Source organism: Camelus ferus, chromosome 6 (assembly GCF_009834535.1).
Source record: "Camelus ferus isolate YT-003-E chromosome 6, BCGSAC_Cfer_1.0, whole genome shotgun sequence".
NCBI classification, from domain to species: Eukaryota; Metazoa; Chordata; class Mammalia; order Artiodactyla; family Camelidae; genus Camelus; species Camelus ferus.
In genome coordinates, this window is record NC_045701.1 from 21094912 (window position 1) to 21106944 (window position 12033).

At 37.5% G+C, this 12033-nt stretch overlaps 1 protein-coding gene across 2 annotated transcripts in view; it reads left to right on the forward strand.

Moving 5' to 3' along the window:
- The window catches only part of UBR1 (ubiquitin protein ligase E3 component n-recognin 1), a 136516-nt gene that overhangs the window by 120131 nt on the left and 4352 nt on the right, over positions 1-12033 (forward strand). For both annotated transcript variants that reach the window (XM_032481378.1, XM_006178875.3), the window contains exons 44-46: positions 317-373; positions 3868-3945; positions 10710-10880. In XM_032481378.1, coding sequence (XP_032337269.1) covers positions 317-373; positions 3868-3945; positions 10710-10880 — 306 coding nt within the window. The remainder of the gene's footprint in view (positions 1-316; positions 374-3867; positions 3946-10709; positions 10881-12033) is intronic.

Sequence of the window (12033 nt, forward strand, 5' to 3'; positions counted from 1 at the left end):
CCCTTCCGTCACCTTTACTTCCAATTCTTGGTATTAAACTCCCTCCTGTTAAAATACTCAGAATGGCTTCTGTTTTTCTAGTAATAGATAAATTCTTTAAAAAATAAATTAATGAAGTGGGGAATAAATAGGAAGACAGAAAAAAAGAAACGGAGACAAGAAAAGGAGAAGAAAAGGGGGCAAGACATAGGGTAAAAGAAGTCCAGCAGGGGGTACATGGAAAGAAGGGACAGAGAGATTTCGACAGAATGGATCAATGAATATTGCACTGAAGTTGTGGTGACCCATTTGGTTTTTCTCTCCACTCTCCATATAGGTGGTGTGCTGACCCCGCCTTACTAAACTGTTTGAAGCAAAAAAGCGCTGTAGTCAGGTTGGTTTTACTTCTCAATCCTTCCCCATCTACAAATTGTGTTTCTGAATGTAGTCGGTTATCGAGCGTGCTTTCTAGTCTGCCGTCTTCATTCTCATCACATTGTTTCTTACATTTCTGTTAGGTCTTTGCCAAAAATTACATTCTTCCCACAGTTGATTTTTTCTTGGAGTGGCTGTCCTTTCCCTCTTAATTGTTTGACACCACCAGCTCCTGTTCCTTAAGCTAGAGCATACCTATTAAAAGGCAAAGAAAGAGATGGTGTCTTGGAACTGCTAGTGTATTAAAATGAGAAGATTCATATAAACCATTTTTTCAGTATTCATATAAACCACTTTTTTTTTTACTTTTGAGAATAAAGATACAAATAGAACTATTCCTTCCTCCCCTTCCCTTCCTTTCTGATGCTTAGACACTGCCCAGCAAAACTTCCTTCAGCCCTCCTATCTCCCTTAAGTTATGGCTCCATTTGAAATCCATCTCCTGCTCAAGCACCAATTCAAATGCTACGTTCTCCCTGAAGCCTATCCTAATATATCCCCCTTGTGTGTGTGCTCACATATGTGTGCATGTGTCCTGGCCAGCACCGTAAATCACTAAGTGGTAAACTCAACAAGGGCTAGAACTGCGTGCTTATCTTCTTTGCACCCCTCCCAGGGCCTGGTTTGTATCATGTACAGTCTCTCATTCTTATTCAGATTGAATCACATCAATAAACAGAAAGAGGAATTGACCCCCAGCCTTAAATACTACCACCAGTACCACTTTTTAATGGCTAAAGCTAACATTATGAGACCTTGTGCATTTGCCACCTTCTTTTCTCCTGTTTTTTCACCCTTTGAGCTCCTTTCACCTTCTCCTTAAATGTGCTTATGTTGCCTACTCCTTAACCCATCTTCAGTGATTTAGAGATTATAGACCCCACCCCCTGTGCTCAGATGCAGTAGTATTCACATGACTAGGAAAAAGAAGGTTTAAAAGATGAGTACCTACTTTAGGACTATTGATCTTACACAGTTTTTCCTATATTTCAGATCGTTGTGTGCCTTTTAGACATCTATTTCCCCAGCATGGTACTAAATACTCTGGGAGAGTTAAAGGACATAAAACATACAGCTTTTGGTCATGGGTAATTTACAATCTAATTATGCTCATAAATTCAAGACAAAAGATAAAGTATAATAATGTATGGAATATACTGTTAATTCTATAGAAATGTAAAGAGTAAAGATTCTCAATTATGCAAGATTAGGCTTAGAGGAGATAATTTTACTGAACACAGAAGGAATTGTAGAATTTGAATTGATTGAGGTTTGAGGAGAGAATTTCCTGTTATTCAGATGACCTTCCCCAAGGCTAGCATGCAAGGCTTTTATTGTATCAGTCTGGTGAGAATGAATAATAACATTTGTGAACATATATCAAGTATTAAGTATATTGTGTTTCACTTGAATATCTTACTGAGTTCTCAACAGCTCTTTGGGGCTCCTTGATACTGTTATTCATATTTAACATTTCTTAAATCATCGTGAGTCTTTTATGTTTTTCCCCCTCCCTCCTCCCAAAATGTGTTATTAAATTAATGGTGTGCCTTATGATTAAGAAAGTGTAATATATTTATTCTTAGTTTAAAGTCCAGGATAATACAGCATTAGGTTCAGCAACTTTTTGGTGTCAGAGAATTTAGGATTTGTAACTGGGTCTGTTTGATTTCAAAGGCTGTGTCCTTAACTACCACTACTTTTTTTTTTTTTAATGAAATTACTTTCTTTATTTAATTTTTAAAATTTATTTTGGGGGGGGAGTAATTAGGTTTTTATTTATTTATTTTTAATGGAATTACTGGAGATTGAACCCATGACTTTGTGCATGCTAAATGTGCACTGCACCATTGAGCTATACCCCCCCGAAATGACATTACTTTAATGTAGCTTCAAAAAAAAATCCTAGCAACAAAAATAAATTTTAAAAATTGACATTTTTCTAAAATGGTGCATACTAAAATAATTGACTAATACTTGATTACAGAACATAATTCAAACTATTGTTGGTATTTCAGTGTATTACTAAGGAAACGTTTAAAAAGAAATTTTGCACACCAAAATTGGAACAGCACTTATAATTCTATTTACGGCTGTGAAAAGGCAGTCAGCTTCTACTTAAAACTGTAACCAGTGATGAAAATATACTTCAAAAACATAAACATTTGCTCTGACAATCTTTAATATTGGTTAAAAACAGACTGATGTTCGTTGCTGATGGAAGTGGCTTTAATCCAACGTGCAAAAAAAAGTGTAGCTATATGCTTTTACTTGAGATACATGAGACCAGTGCTTCTGTACTATGTACACATTTAAAAGATTTTAAATGTATTAATTTAAGGAAGGACATTGCATCTTCTCTATGGATAAATCACATGTTACAGAGAGCCCAAAAGCTTGCTGACATTCTTTTAGTTACCCAAACTATCTGAAGAGGCATACCTGTTCTTGTCCTAATTTTGATCCTAAATAAAAATCCAGTTTCAAAATCAATTAGGAATTACTTTGACTAGGAAATCTTGGACTTGTAGCAAATGTCTGAAAGCCAGGTTCCTAGACTCCCTTTTCTAACCCTCTCACCACTGGTCCAGTCCACAGACCCCATCAGCTGCAGAGGGGCAATACCCGAAATAAGAAGGAATGAAAAAATTCAGCCCACGACCAACATGCCTATAACCACCACTACTTTATATTACCTTCCTCGACAGTATAGAAATCTAGCTGGAACAATTTGGTCTTAGGAAATATGAGAGTTGGGTTTGGAAAGGAGGTCAGCTGATGAAAGATTTGGAATTTCAGGCTGAAAAGTTTAGATTTAATCTAGTCAACAGTGTGAATTACTATGGATTGCAAGTGTCAACTAAAACAAAATGCACAACCTAAAAGTTGAGAATTAAATTTTATTTGGTGAATTTTCTGAGGACTTCAAGCCTGGGAGGCAGCTTCTCAGACAGCTCTGAGGAACTGCTCCAAAGAGATAAGGGAGGAGCCAGGATATATAGGGGTTTTTTCAACAAAGACCAGGTAGTCTGAACATAAAAAGATTACTGTTAATTAAAGAAAACCAGTTATCTGAAGTTAATGAATTTAGCACTTTCCTAGTCCAGGAAGATGCAAGAGTCCAGGCTCATTGAAATCATTCCTTTGATATGCACCTGAGCTGTCTAGGGCCTGTATCCTGTTTTTTCCCATCCTGAGTCCTTTCAGGGTGCACCAGGGTAACTGCAGTGGCCGAGGGGTTTGTCTTCATCCTAAATTCCCTTAGGGCTCACCTAAGTAGTGGCTTGATGGCTGCAACATCCTTTGTTTACTGATATGGCAGGCAACATTTTTCATTCATACAAGTATGAATCCTTTTGTTATTTTTAAGACAGTCTTCCTTCTATTACTTGGTCTGTTTTTGATGTGGGCTTATTTACTCAAATAAAATTGCCTTTTAAATTATATTTCTAGGTACCCGAGAAAAAGAAATAGTTTGATAGAGCTTCCTGATGACTATAGCTGCCTCCTAAATCAAGCTTCTCATTTCAGGTAAGAAGAAATAAATATTTTAACAATTTTTTGAGATTGCGTTTGATAAATACTACCACGAGCCAGTTCTTTTTAAAGTGACCACTGAGCATCCTCTGTAACAGTGATTTTAAATCTTTTTTTTCAATTGAGGTGAAAACCACATAACATACAATTTTGTACAATTCATTTGTGTTTAGTGTATTCACAGTGTTGTACAACTGTTAGCATATAGAGAGATCCCTGAGTTAGGAAGCCCACCAAAGCAGGGATTGTTGCTGCGAACTGTGAAAGGATTCTCAGCAGAGGCAGAGGGACAAAGTGAAAAGCTACTTTATTGCTCAAGGGGAGGGAAAAAACAAGAAAGCCCTCAAGTGGGGAAAAAGAAAAAGAAGCGCTGGAGCGGGGAGCTCTCAGCCAAGATGGCCGGTTGAGACAGCATTGGGTCAGGTGGGCCACATGGACTTTTTATTAGAAGCTTCTGCCATCATGTGTGCTGAAACCAATCGCCTATTTTCCCCTCTGTGTATGGCGTTTTCTGGTTGTTGTCATAGCAGTTGTCAACTGTCATGGCGCTGGTGGGTGTGTCATTTAGCATGCTAATACATTGCAATGAGCATATAATGAGGCTCAGGGTCACTGGAATTTCAAATCTTCCGCCATCTTGGGCTTAGTTGGTTCTAACCAATTCTTGTTTCTTCTCTTTGTGGCTGCCATCTGAGACTTAGATAAGAGTGATTGGTTTCTTCTTCATTTTTTTTTTAAGGGGAGGAGGTAATGAAGTTTATTTATAACCTTTTTTTTTTTTAATGGAGGTCCTGAGGATTGAACCCAGGATCTTGTACATTCTAGGCAGGCACTCTACCACTCATCTCTCCCCTCCCCCAAGAGTAATTGATTTCTATTCAAGGGAGAGGCAGGGGTATGATCCCAGGGGCAACAGCCTTGGTAACATGGGGCTATAAACAAGAGTCAGAGGTTAGGGGTGGTGGGCCCTGCAGGATCCTATTTGTATCATAACCACTTTTTCTGTCTACTTTCAAAACATTTTCATCACTCCAGAGAAATACCTTGTATCCGCTAAATAGTCACTCCCCATTCCCCTCTTTCCCAATTCCCTAGTAACTAATAATCTTCTTTCTGTCTCTGTGGATTTGCCTATTCCGGATATATCATATGAAAGGAATCATACCGTATATGACCTTTTGTGTCTGGCTTTTTTTACTTAACATAATGTTTTCAAGGTTTATCCAAATTGTAACATGTATCAATACTTCATTCCTTTCTTGGTTAAATAATATTCCATTGTTATATACCAGAATTTATTAATCTGTTTGTCCATTGATAGGCATTTGGGTTGTTTCCCTCTTTTGACTATTATAAAATATGCTACTATAAACTTTCATATACAAGTTTCTGGCTGGACATGTATTTTAACTTTTCCTGGAGAGAGAGATATATATATATAATATATGTATTTTTTGTTTATACACACACACACACACACACACACACCCCTGGGAGTGGAATTGCTGGATCATTATGGTAATTCAATGATGTCTTTTCATGTGCTTGTTATATATTTGTATATGTTCTTTGGAGAAATGTATGTTCAAGTTTTTTAAAACTAAGAATTCATTGCCAAATCTGAGGTCATGAAGATTTATCACTATGATTTTTCAAATGGTTTTGTAGTTTTAGGCTTATGTTTAGGCTGTGGATCCATTTTGAATTAATTTTTGGAATAAGGTAGAAGATGCAGCTTCATTTTTATTTTTCATGTGGTTTCCAGTTGTCCCAGCATAATTTTTTAAGAGACTGTTCTTTTTCCCCACTGAATAGTATTGTCATCCACTTTGAAAGTCAACTGGTCATCAATGTTCAGGTTTACTTCTGGACTTTCAGTTTTGTTCCTTTGGTCTGTATGTCTATCCTTATGCTAGTACCACATTTTTAAATTACTGTAGCTTTGCAGTAAGTTTTGAAATTGTTAACATGTGAGCCTTCCAACTTTCTTTTCCAATACTGTTTTGACTTTTTGGGACCCTTTGCAGTTATATAGGAATCTGAGGATTGGCTTTTCCATTTCTGCAAAAAAAGGCAATTGAAATTTTAATAGAAGTTGCATTAATCTATAGATCACTTTGAGGAGTGTTGCCATCTTAACAGTATGAAGTCTTCCAGTCAATGAACATGAGTGCCTTCCATATTTAGGCCTTCTTTAATTTCATTCAGCAATGTTTTATAGTTTCAGCATACAAGTCTTTCCCTCCTTGGTTAAATTTATACCTAGGTATCGTATTCTTTTGGATGCTATTGTAAATGAAATTGTTTTCTTAATTTCCTTTTTGGATTGTTCTTTGCTGGCATATTGAAACACAACTGGTTTTGTGTATTGATCTTGTACCCTGCAACTTTGCTAGGTATCCATAGGGGTGACAGTTAACAGCCTAAATTTAGTTTGAATTGATACTGACTTGGTTTTTATAGAATACGTTAACTCTTTCCAGCTATATTTCCCCTCTTAATGTTATTGAGATCACAGACTACATTTTTATACACTGTGTGCCTGTTAACATAGATTTATAATTATTGTTTTGTGCATTTGTCTTTTAAATCATGCAGGAAACAAAAAGAGGAGTTTTGTATAAAAAATTACAATAATAGTAACTTATACTTTAATATGTAGTTACCTTTACCAGTTATCTATGTTTTTTCACATGGCTTTGAGTTATCATTAGTGTACTTCTGTTTCACCTTGAAGGGACTCCCTTTAGCATTTCCTGTGGGACAGGCCTACCAATGATGAACTTCCCTAGCATGGGAATGTCTTAATTTCTCCCTTATTTTTAAAGGATTGTTTTGCCAGATATGGAATTCTTGGTTGACAGCTCTTTTTCCTTTGAGCACAGTAATCATATCATCCCACTGCTTTTTTCTGCTCCTCTGACTCAAGTAATTTCAGTTGCTCTGCTATAAAATTCACTAATTCTTCTGCTTGCTCAGATATGCTGTTGAACCCCTCTAGTAAGTTTTTTATTTCATTTGTTGTACTTTTCTATTTGTTTCCTTTTTATGATTTCTCTTTACTGCTGTTCCCTACTCTTTCATACGTTTTCCTGATTTCCTTAATTTTTTTGGTCAATGATTTGTTTCAAAAAGTGTATTTAAAAGAAGCCTTTGTTTATTACATCTCATGGCTGGGCTTCCTTAGGGATGATTTCTGTCAGTTTTTGTTTTTGTTTTTGTTTTTGTTTTTTTGCATGAATGGGCCATACTTTTCTGTTTCTTTGTATCAGAGTCTTCCCCCTTCCCAAGAATCACCATTGTAACTTGGTAAAGGTTACAGTTATGTTTGTTTAAGTGACTTTTCTAAACTGTTTTTCAAGGACTATATTCTTTGTGTGTTCACTGAAGTCTCTATTCTATTATCTCTGTAGTCAGCCAGTGAACTGACAGATTTTCTTAAATGCCTGGATCTGATAAGAAGAAAAGAGAAGAAAAAAAAAAAGAATATTTGGCCTTTTTAAATCTTCACCATCACTACCAAGGAAGCTGCTTCAGCTCACGAGAGTTGAAACAATGGCCAGTCTCTGTGCCGGCCCCTCATTGAACTGCCAGACAGAACTAAACATACAACCCTAATTTTTTAGGGCAAGGTCCCTCTTGTCCATCCCTGCACCAGCAAGCCACACCAGAATAATGGGCAGCCATCCCCATAGCTACCTGCTGTGGGGCTGGTGGGTTGGGGACGGTAGCCCTTACACAAAATGCCAAAATTCACTGAAGTATACCAGCCTTTTTTTTGTCAAGCACTCCTCTAGACATTGCAAGTGTTTGTCCGGACTCACAGAGTTCCAGAATGATTGCTTCAGACTGTTCTCATGAGATCAGTAGTTGTTCCAGTAGAGGAACCACACTGTTTTCAACTTCCCAAGCAAGTAGCATTCTTAGAAATATCTTTTATATTTCTTTAAATGCTGTTTTGCGTGCATTACAATGTGGTGACCACTTTCATTCACTGAAATAATACTGAAGAATTCTTTTTTTTCCAGACACAGTCTTATGTGGAAGCCCATTATAATAGTAAAAGAGGTAGCATTAGAACTTTAGTTCAAGCCTGGGAACTGGAAAGAGGAGTACACCTGCCTTAGCCTTTTTTGATGCCATGCTCCTCCTACCTCAGGAGGCTGAACACAACTCTTAAGCAGTGTTTCTCAAACTTTTGTATTCCTCTTCCCTTTCACTAATCACTTTCAAAAAATATTGACTGATAAAGACTAGTGAGAAGCAAAATAAACAAGTTGCATTATACTCATTACTAATATCATGTATGAATTACCTGTTAAGTTACTTTTGTTTGAGAACAACATGAGCTTTAAACACATTGATTCTGTATGATAAAATTCTATTTTTTGAAGAATTTTTTTACACTTAACCTTTCTATAATATGATGCAAGTTATTTGAATAGCATAAATTAATGAGCAGCATACCACCAGTGAAATGTCACTGAATGGAGAAGTTATATTCATATCTGTTTTAGCCATTGGTGTGTGAATATTTTATATTTGAATCACAGAGGAGAATGGGGGTGATGTCTGAAACACAGTCACTGAGCAGCCAAATAATAAGCCGAAATTAATACTGATGCAGTTCTGTATTCTTAACACTCAGGTGGCATCACACACCACCTATAGCAAACCAGATTGATGATGATGACATGAAGCTAGCAGTAACTTGTAATTAAAAGACAAGAATCTCAGCAGCCTGAAAGTCAAAGCCTGTTCAAGACTTCATTGATAACGTACTGGTGACAAAGCATCTTTTTCCCAAATTGCAGAAATTCCAAAGCTCAGTTAGGAGTTTTATAATGTTCCTAAGCATTGTGCAGCAGCTAAACTTAATTCTTAGTAAACTTAAGTAGAGCTCTCAGTTAACACAAATAATTGTCAAATTTAAGGATACCAAATGGTAATTCCAATTAACTGTCTTGGTATAAGGTGACTTATTAGTAATCTTTAGTTATATGTTAAATAACTTGCTGTCATTTAAAGGAACCAAAGGGAAAAATTTTAGTTTAGGATCATTTTAAGGTCTTAAAGAGCCCTTCTTTGGCCCACTCTGAGAATCACCGCCCTACAGAATGACTGAAGAAATTCTCTTATTTAGTTACAGCCGTTGCTTTAATCCACAAAGCCAGGGGGTTTAACTGGACCAGCAGGGGCTTGGGCAGCCCATACTTCAGCCTCTGTTGCCAGTTAGAATTGACCTCAGTATCAGCTCCCTTGCTACTTGTCTCCGGCAGATTAAGGTTAACCAGCTAAAGAAGTGGGTTGAATCATCTTACCTCTCAGCCCCTGAAAAATTAGCTAGATTTCAAAGATTGCATCCAGCTCCAAATGCAGTGATTTTCCCAATCTTAGGGCTGCATTTGTACCACAGAAGCCCAGTGAAGAGGTGTTATTGTCAGTCATTAAAGGGTATCACGCTGGTTCCTAGGAGGATCTGAGGAGAGTGTCAATCATTAATCACAGTGAAGATCCTCCTGGGTGATATTAGTACTTATTGGTTCCAAGTAAAAATGAAAAGAAATCTTACAATCTCCTCCAGTTTTATTGTTACTACCAGTTTCCATTAGGACTTGAGTCATCTCTAGTGTAGGAGGATGGCTGCTCAGTGACTGTGTTTCAGGCATCACCCCCATTTTCCTCTATAGGATGGGACTCAGCCATCCTGTGTGAAAAGTGAAAGAAGATGTTGGCTTTATCTAAAAAGAGAAAGCCCCTGGAAGTGAGAATAGCACCTTGCCTGTGGGAGACAGGAATGGAATACAGATACACAGAGTCCTTCTGCTCCTGTGTAGACAATGTTGGTTTTCTCATCTTGCCTAAGAAACTAGGCGTTAGAGAGTAAACTTAATACCCAATTGGAAATTTGTTTGGTGCTCTTTGTTTGACCCGATTGTTGGCATCACTGCATCTCCCCTGGGGCTGCATTTATTTTTTACTATCCAGATCGATGTTTAATCTGTGATCATTACATAGCAGAGGCAGGAGCATCAGAAGCTCCTTTTTTCGAGATAGCCATTACCACTTTAATCCAGAGAGTGATACTCCTCTTTGGGGGCTTTATAGCAAGGTTCTGGGATGCCACTGTGTCGAATGCGAGATCTCAAGGTACTATTTGGTTCAAGAAAGTCAGCTTTGTCACTTTTTCCTTCCCAAGACTTCATGTTTTTCCCAGACAGAATGGTGCATCAACTCAAAGACTAAAGTGTCTCCTTTCAACCCTAAAGATCTCAATACTGAAAGAAATGAGGGGAAATGTGTTTAAACCCTTACTGCAAAATTGTAATTTAAAAAACCCCCCAGAACAGCTATACCCCTTCAAGGCCATATTCCTCTAACATTGAGGACACAAACTTGACTAAACCAATCCAGAGAGGCAGTTGACTGTAAATTGGTCATGTCAGATGAAGTCTGGATTCTATAAATGCATCTCAATCTCAAGGCATATTTAAGTGCCAGATTTTATGGGAGTTATAAGGGCACTGTATATTTAAAAATAAATTTTCTTACTATGGATTAATCAGACTTTTTGTTGTCTTCTTGAGGGGAAGTATTAAAGAGGAATCATCTCATTAAATATTTCCTTGTGTTTTAAGAGCTTTCTTTGCTGCAAAGCAGCCAGTGATGAAAACACTGCTAAATATATCTATTGCTAACTGATTATATCATGCTTTTATTATTTTTCCACCATATTGAATGTTTTCTTCCCTTTTGAGGTGCCCACGGTCTGCAGATGACGAGCGAAAGCACCCTGTCCTCTGTCTTTTCTGCGGGACCATACTGTGTTCTCAGAACATTTGCTGCCAAGAAATTGTGAATGGGGAAGAGGTGGGAGCTTGCATTTTTCATGCACTTCACTGTGGAGCTGGAGTCTGCATTTTTCTGAAGTGAGTAGTGAGTGGTCTAGAAGCTTCATTAATGAACTTAGGGAATTTGGATCCAATCTAGAAGCTGTTATGGCTGGACAGTATGTTGATGGGAAATAATCTGTCAGAAGTTAGAGCATAAATCTGTTATTCACATGAAACTGCATTTGACACGATATTATGGAGTAAATAGTTTAAAGAGTGGATATCTGTTCGTATTTTCATTAATTGTGGAAAATCTTAAACAAATATGGTAGACTTTATATTGATTACTCTGGTATTGTGTAATACTCAAGTATAGTGAAAGAGTTTAGAGTCCTAAAACTTAACATTTTCAAAGGACATTGTTACTTTACATTGTCCTTTGCATGTTTTAATTTTCTTCATTTCCTCTGCCTTATCAACCATTGATTTCCCTGGTCTGTCAGCAAATGACTAAGAGTAGAACAATTGTCACTCATATTTATGAAAGAAAATGCAAGTTGCCTGAGAGAGAAAATTCAGAGTGAATGCATGTACTTTTTCTTTCCATTTTCCCCACAGAATGTAGGTTCTGTTTACATAAACCCAAATATCTCACTCACTAGGGAATATGTAATCACTGCTTGTCAGCGTCTTTTGGAACAAGGAGAATGAGTGCATGGAGGCCAGGCCCACACACTTGTCTTCTAGGGAACCCACAGCAAGTAAACCCAGTATTCCAGCTGTTTGTTTGATAATTTCTCTCGAGAGTACTTGTACTCTCTGTACACATGTACACAAACATTATTTTTTATTTCTCCATTTCTCTGCTCTAAGAGTCCCAGGTACCTTCAAGGTGGCAAAGGTTCTTTATAATGTGCATTGTTGGAGGCTGGCTCTAACCAGGCAAGGCTTGACACTTCCCCAGATAACCTTCTCTCTGGCCCAAGGTTATCAGAGTAGGAGATGTGGTTCTGTTCTTAAGCTGTTAAGCTTAAGCTCCCTCTGTTAAGCTACTTCCCCTCTCCAGGTCATAGGTCAGGAAATAGGCAAAAACAACCCCAGCCACCACTTTCCAGGGTGTCTATGGTTCCAGTAGGACAGCCTCCTTCCTCTCTTCAGTATATTCCGTCAGTATTACGGATCCCATTGCCCTAAATCTGTTGATCCTTTCCCATAGCTTCAATAGATAAGACACAATTTAGTCCATTTG